The 17,497-nt window shown below is 41.7% G+C and overlaps 1 protein-coding gene across 2 annotated transcripts in view; it reads right to left on the bottom strand.

The window, feature by feature from the left end:
- Nucleotides 1-4,621: 4,621 nt before the first annotated feature.
- The window catches only part of LOC139577343 (protein mono-ADP-ribosyltransferase PARP8-like), a 126,296-nt gene continuing 113,420 nt past the window's right edge, over nucleotides 4,622-17,497 (bottom strand). For both annotated transcript variants that reach the window (XM_071404391.1, XM_071404392.1), the window contains exons 23-27: nucleotides 14,381-14,450; nucleotides 12,669-12,742; nucleotides 12,497-12,566; nucleotides 10,517-10,601; nucleotides 4,622-10,229 (exon numbers count right to left, since the gene is read on the bottom strand). In XM_071404391.1, the coding sequence (XP_071260492.1) occupies nucleotides 10,127-10,229; nucleotides 10,517-10,601; nucleotides 12,497-12,566; nucleotides 12,669-12,742; nucleotides 14,381-14,450 (402 nt within the window). In that variant the 3' untranslated portion in view covers nucleotides 4,622-10,126. The remainder of the gene's footprint in view (nucleotides 10,230-10,516; nucleotides 10,602-12,496; nucleotides 12,567-12,668; nucleotides 12,743-14,380; nucleotides 14,451-17,497) is intronic.

Below are 17,497 nucleotides of genomic sequence, written 5' to 3'. Positions count from 1 at the left end.
CATATTAATTGTTTCCGGTATGTAGGCTATTGAATAACGCCATCCAAATGAATGGCTTGATTAATGATGATGATGGATAGGTTTTACTTCAGCGTTTTCCGTCCATAATGTCAGCATATTTTCGGTAAAACGGTTATGAATTAAACGTGTGTAAAGTGCACATGTTTAAAGCTCTGTTTGCATTTCAGGCCACCGCATGGCACTGTGTGAAGGGCTTCAGAGTATTCTTATTTTAAAAACAGAAGATTTATATATTTATATTTTGAGGCATGTGTTCTTTACTGACACAATATTAATTTGGAAAACAAATTGCTGCAACTATTGAACATTTAGCTTTATTGAAGTTTTTCATCATTTAAATCGCATTCATTTTCGGCATAATATATTTTTTTAAGTCTACAGCACTCTTGTAAAATTCTTATCAAACGTCAAAATATCATAACATATAAAATTATTACAATTGCTTTGCATTATCCTATTACTTAGACACAAATAGCAATGTAAGACACAAGTACAAATTTGAAATAATTAGCCTACACAACAATTACAACGAATCTTTAATAAGCTAAACCTTGACGATATAATACATCCTTTCCCGAAACTCAACTCATGTTTTCCGACTCCATCCATTGCAATAGCCGTACTCTAAACCGCCAGCGACATACAGTAAGTAGCCTACAAACATACATACTGTGATTCTCTGTACAAGTCCGGCCAGTCCCCCCATCTATTTTTTTTATTTTTTAGAAATGCTGTTTAAAATCGCTGAGCCGTCGTATTCTTATATGGAGACTTAATTTGAGTCTTTCATTCAGTGGCAGTCCTGGTGCAGGTGGCGGATCTGTGAATACTGCGCCGATTCAATTGCACAGCCTCACTCTTAGTCGAGTGCCGTATCATTAATTCTAAGTTTCTGGGAGCACCATATCATTACCGGCCAGAATAGAAAAAAGTGTGTCACGAAAACAACTGATTTGCATACAGATCTGTATCTGTCTGTGTTGCCAATATTGCGGGTTATCAGATTTGATTATAATAAACAAAAAAATAAACACACCACAACACATAAGCAACAATCGATATATCTGGCTATACTACTATGGTTTGTTTGTGGATGATGGTTTGTTTGGCACTTTCAAATGAAATTGAATTATATTTGTGTTTATAAATATGCCAACTAGGCTATACTTCATTAAAAAACATGTGTTTTTGTGTTATGTGATTCTGCAACGTAGAGCATCGATGAAAGCATTATCAAAAGGCATTTTAATCTAATATCACGGTGTATAGGAGGAAAGTATTATACCTGGTACTTTTGTGGAGTACAGCGCCATCTGGCGGAAAGAAAAGTAATGGCTCCTCTGTGAACAATGCACATAATAACATAACCTTGACATTGCAGCCGTCTTTAAAGGCGAGTCGTCGAGACTGACTGATTTACAAATCCCCTTGCATCAGTATAATTTGTAGATCAGTCAGTCGAAATGTACCCATGATACAACACGGTTTTGATGCTCTCTAACAGGCTTCTCCTAGAAATAGAATGAATAGAACTGCCTTGGAAGCGCTAACCCTGGCAATTTGACTGGTTAAACGGGTACACTCACAATGGCTGCCTGGTATTGTGATGCAATCCTTTCCATGGTAATTTGGAATGTTCTATCTATCAACTGATGCCTGATTGCCATGGTAATTTAGAATGTTAATTCAAATGATGCTAACTGATGCGGCTCATCCAATGGACAGTATTTGTTGTCATGTCAGTTGAGTTGACTCAACAAATCACATCCAGAGATTATTTTGAGGAGATTGGAAACACCATGGGAATCGTATTTACACCGATTGTGTACATTGCCCATTTTGTCGTCAATGGGCCGAGCGGTGCATTCTGGGCATTTCTGGGACAAGGCTAGTGCTCCTTAAAGTAGTGAATAGGAGTCAAATGGGCGCTAGCTCAAAAACCCAACATTAGCATGAATTTCGTGAACAAGAAGTACAATATTACAAATCTTTTCCAAGATGTAAGGTAATTAACTTGATCTTCGTAATGTCCTATAGCTTTGGAATCGTGACATTACGTACTTTCAAGGAAAAAGGTAGGTTTCTCGACTCATACCCTGACTTTGAGAAGGGATTACAGGACTATCATTTTAGCAACCGCATGATGCAAAATGACAACGTGAACACGATTGGTCGACAGTCTGCTGGGTGGGACGTTATACAGGCCTCCATTACCCAATGGGATTCCTATCTCCTCCTTTCTCTAGGCTACCTGGGGCAACCTGGGACGGCAGGTAGCCTAGTGGTTAGAGCGTTGGGCCAGTAGCCGAATGGTTGCTAGATCGAATCCCCGAGCTGACAAGGTAAAAATCAGTCGTTCTGCCCCCTGAACAAGGCAGTTTAATCCACTGTTACTAGGCCATCATTGTAAATAAGAATTTGTTCTTAACTCACTTGCCTAGTTAAATAAAGTTTACAAATTTTTCTTTTTTGGTCTTAATTTAAAGTTAAGGTTAGACATAAGGTTAGCAGTGTGGTTAGGGTTGAGGTTAGGGTTAGGATTCAAATCAGATTTTAAGAAGAGAAATTGTAGAAATAGGCGGGATTTATAACTTTGTGGCTGTGGTAATTAGTGACGACCAGATTGAAGGGTTCACTTCCTACTTTTACTTCCTGGCATGGGTACACTCAAAATGGCTGCCTGTCCACACATTATGCCAGGGGTATTCAAGTACTATTTTTTTCGGCGTAATAACCTCACAACCCATGTGACCCCAAACTGTTCACAACCCTCTTGTTAGCGGAGACAAAATGTTGCACTTAAAGCTAATTTCCTGAAATTCTACACATTTCCCATGTCTAATTTGTGTTTATATGATATGGGCTCCGGTGGGGCGCAGCGGTCTAAGGCACTGCATCTCAGTGCTAGAGGTGTCACTACAGACCCTGGTTTGATTCCAGGCTGTATCACAACCGGCCGTGATTGGCCCAGCGTCGTTTGGTCGGGGTAGGCTGTCATTGTAAATAAGAATTTGTTTTTATTTAACCTTTATTTAACCTTTATTTAACCTTTATTTAACCTTTATTTAACTAGGCAAGATAGTTAAGAACAAATTCATATTTACAATGATGGCCTAGCAGAAGGCAAAAGGCCTCCTGCGGGGACGGGGGCTGGGATTAAAATAAATAAATAAATACAATATAAATATAGGTCAAAACACACATCACAACAAGAGAGACAACACAACACTACATAAAGAGAGACCTAAGACAACAACATAGCAAGGCAGCAACACATGACAACACAGCATGGTAGCAACACACAATGGTAGCAGCGCAAAACATGGTACAAACATTATTGGCCACGAACAACAGCACAAAGGACAAGAAGGTAGAGACAACAATACATTACACAAAGCAGCCACAACTGTCAGTAAGAGAGTCCATGATTGAGTCTTTGAATGAAGAGATTGAGATAAAACTGTCCAGTTTGAGTGTTTTTTGTAGCTCGTTCCAGTCGCTAGCTACAGCGAACTGAAAAGGCGAGTGACCCAGGGATGTGTGTGCTTTGGGGAGCTTCAACAGAATGTGACTGGCAGAACGGGTGTTGTATGTGGAGGATGAGGGCTGTAGTAGATATCTCAGATAAATATAAGTTAAATAAAATAAAAAAACTACCAGGTGTTCCCCCCCAAAACACAAATAATTGTTGGTCCGTATTTACCCCGCTCTGGGATCGGATCCGGATCCCGGTCCGCCAGTTGAGTAAGTGGGCATTATGCCATCATCCTCATTGACTTGAATAGGGAGCCATTCTATTTCTATGGTTTTACTGGCCTCTAGTGGCGGAAGAGAAGCGGTGCGTCATGTCAGATAAACACTCGCCCCCAAGATGTTTGAATTCAAACAATGCATTGCTGAATGCGACACAACATTAAATGACAAACATAAATCAAATCAATTTCCTATTCCAGCAAAGATAATATAGACAGACATACTTTTCTAGGTTCTAGGTTGTAGAACTGGATCCTACGATGGGAGTTATTGCAACCATTGTGGGAAAGTTAAATGGCTCCAATAATGTACGCAAACCCTGGGATTGTTGATAATCGTATTGGTCATTGAAAGTCTTGAAGCCACCGGTCGACCATATTGTTACTCCCCGTAGGCGCAGTCCTCCATAGGAATGAATGGGAGTATTTGTCACGTGCGCCGAATACAACAGGTGTAGTAGACCTTACAGTGAAATGCTTTATTTTACGCTACTGCTATGATTTCCCAGCTATGTTTATGTGAACCTGACTAGCTGAGCCGTGTACAGGATGCACCGATGGTCAAAGGACTCTATGGACACCTCTTCTGCACATCTTACAACTACCGGTATGCAACATTGAAGGAAAAATAGGCCACAAATGCATATGCATACACAGCTGCTTTAGGTTGACCCACAATGCAACTGACATTACATTTGTGAAAATGAAGACCTTGCTAGTATACATTTCTAATAATATTTATGACATGTATATAGTTTACTTTACTTTACATACACACACATACATATGAAGGTAGAATTGTGGTTTACACTAATCTGAGTAATGAAACAACACCAGTAAAATATAAATTGTGGTTTCTCAGCAAGTTTGAATTTAATGAACATAAACAAGTACATAAGCAGCTATTTTCATAATTTGTAAAAAGACCTCCCAAAAAGCTCCAGTAATTTGCAAAATAAAGAAAAAGCCATAAAAACTCAAATAAAGAAAATATTTGGCCTCCTTGTTGTGGTAATATTTACAATATATTCCATGTGTATTGTAATATATTACCATTAATCCACATGTCTATAAGGCACCAAATGCTAAATAGCATAATCATAGAATACTTTTATTCACTATAATTGTGCAGAAAATACAAAGTAAGACATCCAGATCAACAGAAACACTCAATCACAAAGTGGATCAAAGGAAATATACTGCTGACCATTATATTGTGTTGTTTATTGGTCTCCATTCAACTGATTTGGGTTTCCTGTCATAGTGGGAAACTGTAGATTAAAAAAAAAAATTGTTTTACTTTTGAGTTCCTTCTGAATTGACAGTCACGAGCTGTCATCACTCGGTGTACTATGCTTCCAGTTCAACAATATGCTGCCCCTTGGTGCTCCTCCTCTCTTTCATGAGATTCACGATACTGTGTTACCGTAGCTAAAATACAAACGCGATCATGAATTTAAATGAATAATGAATGGATTAGAACATCAAATTATAATCCCATCATTCACAAATAGTAAATATATTTTCATTTACATAATTTCTCATCCATTAACACAACATGCATATTTAAAACAAATCTGAAGTAAAAAAAAAAAATCTTTGACAATGTTTGGTATATGAATGTGTTTCAAGTGTAAATATAACAGATGTCATATCCGTTCTCAACACTGATGTTAGCATGATATAACAGATGTAAAATCACAAAATCAACGTCCACTAGTGATCCACTCTATATTGACATGTACTTGCCAGGTTCACATTACTATTCCAAGACAGATATTGCAAAAATATTTATTATGATATCAAATTAAATAGTGTGATTTGGTCACTGAATGATGAAATAAAACAACATGTTGCTCATTTGCCTTCACTGTCTTCTATGTTTGGGGTGGCAGGTAGCCTAGCGGTTAAAAGCAGGTAGCCTAGCGGTTATGAGCAGGTAGCCTAGCGGTTAAGAGCAGGTAGTCTAGCGGTTAAGAGCGGGTAGCCTAGCGGTTATGAGCGGGTAGCCTAGGGGTTAAGAGCAGGTAGCCTAGGGGTTAAGAGCAAGTAGCCTAGCGGTTATGAGCATGTAGCCTAGTGGTTATGAGCAGGTAGTCTAGCGGTTAAGAGCAGGTAGCCTAGCGGTTAAGAGCAGGTAGCCAAGCGGGTTAAGAGCAGGTAGCCTAGGGGTTAAGAGCAGGTAGTCTAGGGGTTAAGAGTAGGTAGCCTAGCGGTTAAGAGCAGGTAGCCTAGCGTTTAGCAGTAGGTAGCCTATCGGTTAAGAGCAGGTAGTCTAGCGGTTAAGAGCAGGTAGCCTAGCGGTTAAGAGCAGTTAGCCTAGCGGTTAAGAGCAGGTAGCCTAGCGGTTAAGAGCAGGTAGCCTAGCGGTTAAGAGCAGGTAGCCTAGGGGTTAAGAGCAGGTAGCCTAGCGGTTAAGAGCAGGTAGCCTAGCGGTTAAGAGCAGGTAGCCTAGCGGTTAACAGCAGGTAGCCTAGCGGGTTAAGAGCAGGTAGCCTAGGGGTTAAGAGCGGGTAGCCCAGCGGTTAAGAGCAGGTAGGCTAGCGGTTAAGAGCTGATAGTCTAGCGGTGGGGCGGCAGATAGCCTAGCAGTTAAGAGAAGGTAGCCTGAAGGTTTAGTGCAGGTAGCCTAGCGATGACTCAGCAGGTAGCCTAGCGGTTAACAGCAGGTAGCCTAGCGGGTTAAGAGCAGGTAGCCTAGGGGTTAAGAGCGGGTAGCCCAGCGGTTAAGAGCAGGTAGGCTAGCGGTTAAGAGCTGATAGTCTAGCGGTGGGGCGGCAGATAGCCTAGCAGTTAAGAGAAGGTAGCCTGAAGGTTTAGTGCAGGTAGCCTAGCGATGACTCAGCAGGTAGCCTAGCGGTTAACAGCAGGTAGCCTAGCGGGTTAAGAGCAGGTAGCCTAGGGGTTAAGAGCAGGTAGCCTAGCGGTTAAGAGCAGGTAGCCTAGCGGTTAAGAGCAGGTAGCCTAGCGGTTAAGAGTAGGTAGCCTAGCGGTTAAGAGCAGGTAGCCTAGGGGTTAAGAGCAGGTAGCCTAGCGGTTAAGAGCAGGTAGGCTAGCGGTGGGGCGGCAGGTAGCCTAGGGGTTAAGAACAGGTAGCCTAGTGGTTAAGGGCAGGTAGCCTAGTGGTTAAGAGCAGGTAGCCTAGCGGTTAAGAGCAGGTAGCCTAGGGGTTAAGAGCATGGTAGCCTAGCAGTTAAGAACAGATAGCCTAGTGGATAAGAGCAGGTAGCCTAGCGGTTAAGAGTAGGTAGCCTAGCGGTGGGGCGGCAGGTAGCCTAGCAGTTAAGAGTTTTGGGCCAGTAACCGAAAGGTTGCTGGTTTGAATCCCTGAGCCAACTGGGTGAATAATCTGTTGATGCGCCCTTGAGCAAGGCACTGAACTGTAATTGCTCCTGTAAATCACTCTGGATTAGAGTGTCTGCTAAATTATGTAAATGTATTTATTTACCTATATTTGTTACAATAACGTTAAATATATTTAAAGTGTAGCCTAACGGTTAAGAGCAGGTAGCCTAGTGTTGGGGCGGCAGGTTGCCTAGCAGTAAAGAGAAGGTAGCCTAGCGGTTAAGAGCAGGTAGCCTATTGGTTAAGAGCAGGTAGCCTAGCGGTTAAGAGCAGGTAGCCTAGCGGTTAACAGCAGGTAGCCTAGCGGTTAACAGCAGGTAGTCTAGCGGATAAGAGCAGGTAGCCTAGGGGTTAAGAACAGGTAGCCTAGTGGTTAAGGGCAGGTAGCCTAGTGGTTAAGAGCAGGTAGCCTAGCGGTTAAGAGCAGGTAGCCTAGCGGTTAAGAGCAGGTAGCCTAGGGGTTAAGAGCATGGTAGCCTAGCAGTTAAGAACAGGTAGCCTAGTGGATAAGAGCAGGTAGCCTAGCGGTTAAGAGTAGGTAGCCTAGCGGTGGGGCGGCAGGTAGCCTAGCAGTTAAGCGTTTTGGGCCAGTAACCGAAAGGTTGCTGGTTTGAATCCCTGAGCCAACTGGGTGAATAATCTGTTGATGCGCCCTTGAGCAAGGCACTGAACTGTAATTGCTCCTGTAAATCACTCTGGATTAGAGTGTCTGCTAAATTATGTAAATGTATTTATTTACCTATATTTGTTACAATAACGTTAAATATATTTAAAGTGTAGCCTAACGGTTAAGAGCAGGTAGCCTATTGGTTAAGAGCAGGTAGCCTAGCGGTTAAGAGCAGGTAGCCTAGCGGTTAACAGCAGGTAGCCTAGCGGTTAACAGCAGGTAGCCTAGCGGTTAACAGCAGGTAGCCTAGCGGTTAACAGCAGGTAGCCTAGCGGATAAGAGCAGGTAGCCTAGGGGTTAAGAGCACTGAGCCTTGCGATTACGAGAAGGTAGCCTAGCGCTTAAAAGTAGGTAGCCTGAAGGTTTAGAGAAGGTAGCCTAGCGGTTACGTCAAATATATTTAAACTGTAAAATCATTAGTGATGAAAAAAAATGCATAAAAAAAATATGACATGTGACTTACAGTCATTTTTGATCAGAGTGGTTGGTGTCCTATATGACTAATATCAATGTTCAGAGTGGTTGGTGTCCTATATGACTAATATCAATGTCTACTTTAAACCATCATAATTTCATAATAAATATATAATTGACAGTGAACACAAGGGATAGTATCTGAGCGCTGATTGGTCTTTAAAAGCACAGCTGAGATCTGATTGGTCTTTAAAAGCACAGACATATATAAATAAGCAGCAAACAGCAATGCTTAGTATGTATAGACATCCCATACCCCCCTAACAAAAGGAACCGCTTTAAAATGTTCTTTAATTGGGGCTCCGATTATACATCTACATCTACCCATAGTTTTAAACAAAATATAAAGATCAATCCGACATGTGTTTTTAATACGTTATTTTCTATTTAAACTGGTTGTGAGTGGTAAATGTGTGGAACTTATGAATTTATAAAATGTATCTATTCTTGACTGGAGTCAAAGTCTTTGCTGATGTAAACCAGTAGACCCCCTATAAAAGGAGAAGAAACCAATATATACATTTCCTGGTATGATACGTGAAGGAAACTGATCTACTTCCTAAATTAACACAGCATACATTTCTGCTCGTGTTTGATGACGTCTCATTGAAAGCTCTTACACACTTCAATCCAAATCGTCCCTTTTGGGCGATGCACCATTTAAAGGCAAATGTTACCACGGTCGAGGAGATGGCCTTCTAAGTAAACACTGCAGATGTCGGCTCAATGGGAAATTCCTTTTAAAGGTGCACTATGCAGAAATCGCTCTGCCATTGCCTAGTTGCAAAATTTCGAATAGTTTGCTTAATTTCCATTTATGTAACAAAACAAGCAAGTATAGTGTAGATAATATATTGTAAAATATATTTTCCATCACCAAAAATATTGTATTTTCAGCTGTTTGAAGCTGGTGAACAAAACCCGAAAGTAAAAGACGCTAAAACGTAATTTAAGAACGGGAAGCATAGAAATAGCACACATAGAACTAATCTACCACTTCTTAGTGGCTTTCAATGAGAATGACAGATCTAGTACACCCATTTCTATGTGAATTTCCCAGCTCGCCCCCCAAAAAAGGTACATAGTGCAGCTTTAATAGTCAACCGAGTTACAACGCGGATCTCCTGCAGTCCTGATTGAATCCTGGCCTTTATGTATATTCTACTCAATGTATTGCTGTGTCCCTCAGTCGACATGGAATGGTAACCAACATATTACACCATCGTCGAAAATACAACTATTTGTTTTGTTTAATTTTAAAATAATCAATTGGGGGAAAAAAGGCTTTTTAGTTTTTCAGATTATGACCCAGTTGTTAGAACAAATGTACGACATTAAGAAAAATAAAGTGCATATTAACACCTTCAGTATACATAAAGTACATTGTATTTTAAAAAGATACAACTCTTTTATAGTAAATAAGGTCAGATAGATGGGACCTTTTTCTAGACAGGAAGGGGAACATATCGTTATTTTTGCTGAAAAGGTCCCACATCTACTAGCAAGAAGTCTCAAAATATTCACCAAAGAGTTTTACCGTTTTAAATGTTCTCTACAAAAAAATGAAGTCGTCCCAATCAGTCAAACTGAGAGACGTACCATGTCTTCAGAAAAACAGGATTCTTCATAGTATTTATAAACTTAGCAAAATGTGTTCTTCCCTAAAGAGTTCTGCTGTGTTTCAGTTGTAAATATGTGTTGTTGATTTCACCAAGGTTTAAAACACTCTAGTTGTTGATGTGTTCTCTACATTGGTCGGGAAACACACTTGTTACGACGGGTTTTCCGCAGCTCAATAATGCAGCTTTGAGCCGGGAGGCGGCGGCAGCAGAATAACAGGAAGGACATTTTCATTTTCACGTGTGGTTCATCCCGTGGCAGTCTGATTGCCGATGACTCGTAGGATCTCTCGATGGATGCCAGTGTCTTGTGTGTTGATGCTCGTATCTCCCACCTGGCCATCTTCATAGCTGGATCAGAAGAAACACACAATAATATCATTCCTCGGGAACTAGCAACCCCTTTGATCAGAACATATTCACAGTTGGCACTCCAGCTATTAAACTGAGATAATGTTGAAATGTTCACTTGTAATATCAAATATATTATTGAGATGTAAACCTCTCTTTGGGTTTGTCGAAAGGAAATACAGAAAATCTGCTTTGATGAATTGAACACCACTGTCTGTATGAACACTGTCGTGGTTTTACTACTTATACGTGGGAAGAAGCGTGTTCAGATGTGGTCGTATACTTACACAAAGAAGAAGCGTGTACAGACGTGGTCGGTGTTTGGGACGACCCAGATGTCTCCATGTTTGTGCAGGTCAGGGGACGTGATGACTGGAAGAGACAGAGAAGGACATATACAAATATATTAACATTTAGTTCACATACGTATATGTTATCAGTTAATACATTCTCCATTGTTGTTCTGTGGTTGCTTCAGACCAGGGTTTCCACTAGCTTCCAAAGCCACAAAGTCAGATTCCACAGCCACAAAGTCAGATTCCACAGCCACAAAGTCAGATTCCACAGCCACAAAGTCAGATTCCACAGCCACAAAGTCAGATTCCACAGCCACAAAATCAGATTCCACAGCCACAAAGTCAAAATAGCTTTTTGATTATCCTTTCAGGTTTGAGTAAAGCGCAAGGTTAGCAGTGTGGTTAAGGTTAGGGTTAGTTTTAAATCAAATTTTTTAGAAGATCCATTTTAGAAATGTTTCTGATTTATGACTTTGTCAAATCAAATCAAATTGTATTTGTCACATGTGCCGAATACTTACAGTGAAATGCTTACTTAGAAGCCCTTAACCAACAATGCAGTTTTAAGAAAAATATTTACTAAATAAACAAAAGTAATTTTTAAAATAAAAGAGCAACAATAAAATAACAATAACGAGGCTATATACAGGGGGTACCGGTCGGTACCGAGTCAATGTGTGGGGGTACAGGTTAGTCAAGGTAATTGAGGTAATATGTACATGTAGGTAGAGTTATTAAAGTGACTATGCATAGATAATAAACAGGGAGTAGCAGCAGCGCAAAAAGGGGGGAACGACAATGCAAATAGTCCGGGTGGCCATTTGATTAGCTGTTCAGCAGTCTTATGGCTTGGGGTTAGAAGCTGTTAAGACGCCTCTTGGACCTAGACTTGGTGCTCCGGTACTTCTTGCCGTGCGGTAGCAGAGAGAACAGTCTATAACTACAGTGGCTGGAGTCTTTGGCATTTTTTGGGCCTTCCTTTGACACCGCCTGGTATAGAGGTCCTGGATGGCAGGAAGCTTGCTTCTGTCATCCCTGTTCACCCATGACTGCGTGGCCAAGCATTTTCGACCATAATTTGCAAATAAATTCACTAAAAATCCTACAATGTGATTTTCTGGATTTGTTTTTCTCATTTTGTCTGTCATAGTTGAAGTGTACCTATGATGAAAATTACAGGCCTCTCTCATCTTTTTAAGTGGGAGAACATGCACAATTGGTGGCTGACTAAATACTTTTTTGCCCCACTGTAGATGAAAACTCTCTTGGTAAATAGTGTAGTCTATCATGAGATACTCTACCTCAGCCAAGCAAAACCTCGAGACTTCCTTAATATTAGATTTTGTGCACCAGCTGTTATTTACAAATAGACACAGACCACCACCCCTTGTCTTACCGGAGGCAGCTGTTCTATCTTGCTGATTCATGGAAAACCCAGCCAACTATATATTATCCATGTTGCCGTTCAGCCACGACTCAGTGAAACATAAGATATTATAGTTTTTAATGTCCCGTTGGTAGGATAGTCTTAAACGGAGCTCATGCAGTTTATTCTCCAGTGATTGCACGTTGGCCAATAGGACAGATGGTAGAGGTGAGTTACCCACTCGCCGACGAATTCACACAAGGCACCCGTATCTGCGTCCCCTGTATCGGCATCTCTTCTTAATGCGTATGACGGGGATTTGGTCCAGTGTCAGCAGTAAGTCCTTCGTGTCCGACTCGTTAAAGAAAAGATCTCCGTCCAGTACGAGGTGAGTAATCGCTGTTCTAATATCCAGAAGCTCTTTTCGTGGATAAGAGATGGTGGCAGACACATTATGTACAAAAATAAGCTACAAACAATGCAAAAGAATCTAACGAAATAGCACAATTGGTTAGGAGCCCGTAAAACGGTAGCCATCTCCTCCGGCGCCATTCTCATAGGAGTATAGAAGTTGGTGAAGACCCCAGCCCGGAGCACATACGTACCTTCACATAAGGCTATGCACTTTAGGTTCCGACTTTGCAAAAACTGGGGCTGCTGTCCTTTCTTTGTTGACTGCAAAAGGACACAATAAAAAATGTTCATTTCCCCAGAATATTACATTTTACCCCTGTTTCATCAACACCTCGCAAAAGTGTAAATGTCCTCAATGCTAACCTGCAAATGTAAGTTGGTCTTGTTGGTCGCAGTTTGGTCCTTTGAAGCAACCTTCTGTGGCCTTTTGTTCATCCCTGAACGGAGAGAAAGATCAACGTTAGAAATGATCATGAGCTTGAAACATTTTGTCTATTTAAACAATAATTACATTTTAAATAGACAGAATGATAATTCCTCCAAAACAACTATTACATTTTAAATAGACAGAACGGTAATTCATCTAAAACAACATTCATATTTTAAATAGAACGGTAATTCATCCATAACAAACTTTACATTTTAAATAGACAGAACGGTAATTCATCCAAAACTGGGCTCTAACTCCTCTAGCTCCACAACAGGTACAGGCAGCAGACCTCCATTCATGTCATTATTGATAGAGTTTGCGATATCTCACATCTCAAAATAGGGCTAATTAATGTTAGATCCCTCACTTCCAAGGCAGTTATAGTCAATTAACTAATCACTGATCATAATCTTGATGTGATTGGCCTTACTGAAACCTTAATTGACTGTGTTAAATGAGGCCTCTCCTGCTGGTTACACTAGTGGCCATATCCCCCGCGTATCCTACAAAGACGGAGGTGTTGCTAACATTTACAATAGAAAATTTAATGGAAGAGCAGCAGTAATACCTATTACAGGGGCTGAGTCACTGGCTTACTGCTGCTCTTCCATGCCGTCCCTAGGAGGGGTGCGTCACTTGAGTGAGTTGAGTCACTAACGTGATCTTCCTGTCCGGGTTGGCGCCCCCTCGGGTTTGTGCCATGTGGGAGATCTTCGTGGACTATACTCGGCCTTGTCTCAGGGTAGTAAGTTGGTGGTTTGCGGATATCCCTCTAGTGGTTTGGGGGCTGTTCTTTGGCAAAGTGGGTGGGGTTATATCCTGCCTGGTTGGCCCTGTCTGGGGGTATTGTTGGATGGGGCCACAGTGTCTCCTGACCCCTCCTATCTCAGACTCTAGTATCTATGTTGCAATAGCTTACGTGTCGAGTGTCCTCTGTGAATTTAAGTATGGAACCAACAAAACAACCATTCTCTCGCTCCCTCTCTCCCAGACCTTGAGCCCTAGGACCATGCCTCAGGAATACCTGGCCTGATGACTCCTTGTTGTCCCCAGTCCACCTGGCCGTGCTGCTGCTCCAGTTTCAACTGTTCTGCCTGTGGCTATGAAACCCTGACCTGTTCACCGGACGTGCTACCTGTCCCAGACCTGCTGTTTTCAACTCTCTAGAGACAGCAGGAGCGGTAGAGATACTCTCAATGATCGGCTATGAAAAGCCAACTGACATTTACTCCTGAGGTGCTGACCTGTTGCACCCTCTACAACCACTGTGATTATTATTATTTGACCCTGCTGGTCATCTATGAACATTTGAACATCTTGGACATGTTCTGTTATAATCTCCACCATAATCTCCACTATAATCTCCAATCTCCACTCTTTTACATCTGCATTGCTTGCTGTTTGGGGTTTTAGGCTGAGTCTCTGTATAAGCACTTTGTGACATCGGCTGACGTAAAAAGGGCTTTAAGAATACATTTAAGTGAAATAGACAGCACGGTAATTCATTCAAAACAACCATTACATTTTAAAGAGACAGAACGGTAATTAATCAAAACAACCATTTGTTTTCCCTTCTCAATGTTACCAAGAGAATCGGTCATTAATCCCTGACCTAATGCTGTTGCTCCATCTGAGACTTAGATACCTGAGTAACCAAAGGATATGCTTGACATTGGGCTGAGATAGATTCCACTCCCATAGATGGCGCCATGGAGCTGCAGACAGAGAGATACAATAAACAAAATATTAGAGGCCTTTAACGTGGAACCAACAGCATCTTAGCAACAATAAATCTTATTAAAATCTATTAAAAAATACACCCAGGAAGAATATGATGCCTTTTTTTTATTCTGAAAAGCTGGTGATTTTCATACAATCATAGAATGTTTGGGAATGACATAGAGTAATGCATTTGTGAGAATTCTATAGCAATATAGAATGGGAAAGCGGCCTTGCGTTTGGACAATTAATAGACAGTGCAGGAAATCAAACCTAATTTAAAACATGTCAGTCATGTCCGGGACCAGACACAGACCGCTGCGCCATAGCCAATCAGAGCTACAGTAGGCCTATATGCAAATAAGCCATTTTCCACACGGGCCTGCCATCATTCACTATGAACTGGACTGTGTGTTTACAGGAAGTAGGGCCTGCCATCATTCACTTTGAACTGGACTGTGTGTTTACAGGAAGTAGGTTTTTATCCCAAAATATCGAGCGCTTGAAACTGAAATAGTGCCTCGCGAATGGCTGGAAGCAGCAAACAATGTTTACTAGCTGTTATTTACAACCTGAAAGCAATATTTGTTGGACTAGCAAGACATGTATTGGTGAATTAGCTACAGTGGGGAGAACAAGTATTTGATACACTGCCGATTTTGCAGGTTTTCCTACTTACAAAGCATGTAGAGGTCTGTAATTTTTATCATAGGTACACTTCAACTGTGAGAGACGGAATCTAAAACAAAAATCCAGAAAATCATATTGTATGATTTTTAAATAATTAATTTGCATTTTATTGCATGACATAAGTATTTGATCACCTACCAACCAGTAAGAATTACGGCTCTCACAGACCTGTTCGTTTTTCTTTAAGAAGCCCTCCTGTTCTCCACTTATTACCTGTATTAACTGCACCTGTTTGAACTCGTTACCTGTATAAAAGACACCTGTCCACACACAATCAAACAGATTCCAACCTCTCCACAATGACCAAGACCAGAGAGCTGTGTAAGGACATCAGGGATAAAATTGTAGACCTGCACAAGGCTGGGATGGGCTACAGGACAATAGGCAAGCAGCTTGGTGAGAAGGAAATAACTGTTGGCGCAATTATTAGAAAATGGAAGAAGTTCAAGATGACGGTCAATCACCCTCGGTCTGGGGCTCCATGCAAGATTTCACCTCGTGGGGCATCAATGATCATGAGGAAGGTGAGGGATCAGCCCAGAACTACACGGCAGGACCTGGTCAATGACCTGAAGAGAGCTGGGACCACAGTCTCAAAGAAAACCATTAGTAACACACTACGCCGTCATGGATTAAAATCCTGCAGCGCACGCAAGGTCCCCCTGCTTAAGCCAGTGCATGTCCAGGCCTGTCTGAAGTTTGCCAATGACCATCTGGATGATCCAGAGGAGGAATGGGAGAAGGTCATGTGGTCTGATGAGACAAAAATAGAGCTTTTTGGTCTAACTCCACTCGCCGTGTTTGGAGGAAGAAGAAGTATGAGTACAACCCCAAGAACACCATCCCAACCGTGAAGCATGGAGGTGGAAACATCATTCTTTGGGGATGCTTTTCTGCAAAGGGGACAGGACGACTGCACCGTATTGAGGGGAGGATGGATGGGGCCATGTATCGCGAGATCTTGGCCAACAACCTCCTTCCCTCAGTAAGAGCATTGAAGATGGGTCGTGGCTGGGTCTTCCAGCATGACAACGACACGAAGCACACAGCCATGGCAACTAAGGAGTGGCTCCGTAAGAAGCATCTCAAGGTCCTGGAGTGGCCTAGCCAGTCTCCAGACCTGAACCCAATAGAAAATCTTTGGAGGGAGCTGAAAGTCCGTATTGCCCAGCGACAGCCCCGAAACCTGAAGGATCTGGAGAAGATCTGTAGGGAGGAGTGGGCCAAAATCCCTGCTGCAGTGTGTGCAAACCTAGTCAAGAACTACAGGAATCGTATGATCTCTGTAATTGCAAACAAAGGTTTCTGTACCAAATATTAAGTTCTGCTTTTCTGATGTATCAAATACTTATGTCATGCAATAAAATGCAAATTAATTACTTAAAAATCATACAATGTGATTTTCTGGATTTTTGTTTTAGATTCCGTCTCTCATAGTTGAAGTGTACCTATGATAATAATTACAGACCTCTACATGCTTTGTAAGTAGGAAAACCTGCAAAATCGGCAGTGTATCAAATACTTGTTCTCCCCACTGTATATGAATCATGTGTTGAACTGCATCCATCTATTCTCCCGGGTCTCCCAGGTGGCGGGAGACCCGGGAGATCTCCCGGGTGGCGCAGTGGTCTAGGGCACTGCATCGCAGTGCTAGCTGCGCCACCAGAGTCTCTGGGTTCACGCCCAGGCTGGGCTGGGTTCGCGCCCAGGCTCTGTCGCAGCCGGCCGCAACCGGGAGATCCGCGGGGCGACGCACAATTGGCATAGCGTCGTCCGGGTTAGGGAGGGTTTGGCCGGTAGGGAGGGTTTGGCCGGTAGGGATATCCTTGTCTCAGTATGTAAAAAAAAATGTTATAAAATGTATGCACTCTACTGTAAGTCGCTCTGGATAACAGCGTCTGCTAAATGACTAAAATGTAAATGTAAAATGTATTCTGACAACAAAGCTGTTCTCTTCGTCACGGAACGTTGAGTCACACAGAACCTATTTTTAAAAGCTCTTATAAAGCTGTTTTTCGTGGCACAAACTCGGGATTTGATATTTTTCACTGATATTATTATGATTGTCTGTTCGTATCTGCAAAGTAGTTAAAACGCTGTCACTTCTACTTTATCATGCAATATGCAATGTACTGTATATTAAATATGTATGGTAACTGTGGATTGCAAGCAAATAAGTGTTAGGTGGATAAGCACAGTGTATCCTTGAACGGTTATGGGTTACATTTCCTCAGCCCCAGCCCACAGTTTACCAAACAAACTAGTCACAGGGCCAGGCATTTCAAATCACAGTTTGTGCCTTTAGAGGGTTGATAAACACAGTGTATACAGAACCTCCTCGGATGTTTTATTT

Source organism: Salvelinus alpinus, chromosome 5, assembly GCF_045679555.1.
Source record: "Salvelinus alpinus chromosome 5, SLU_Salpinus.1, whole genome shotgun sequence".
Lineage (NCBI taxonomy): Eukaryota > Metazoa > Chordata > Actinopteri > Salmoniformes > Salmonidae > Salvelinus > Salvelinus alpinus.
This window is presented reverse-complemented; position numbering and strand designations above follow the sequence as displayed.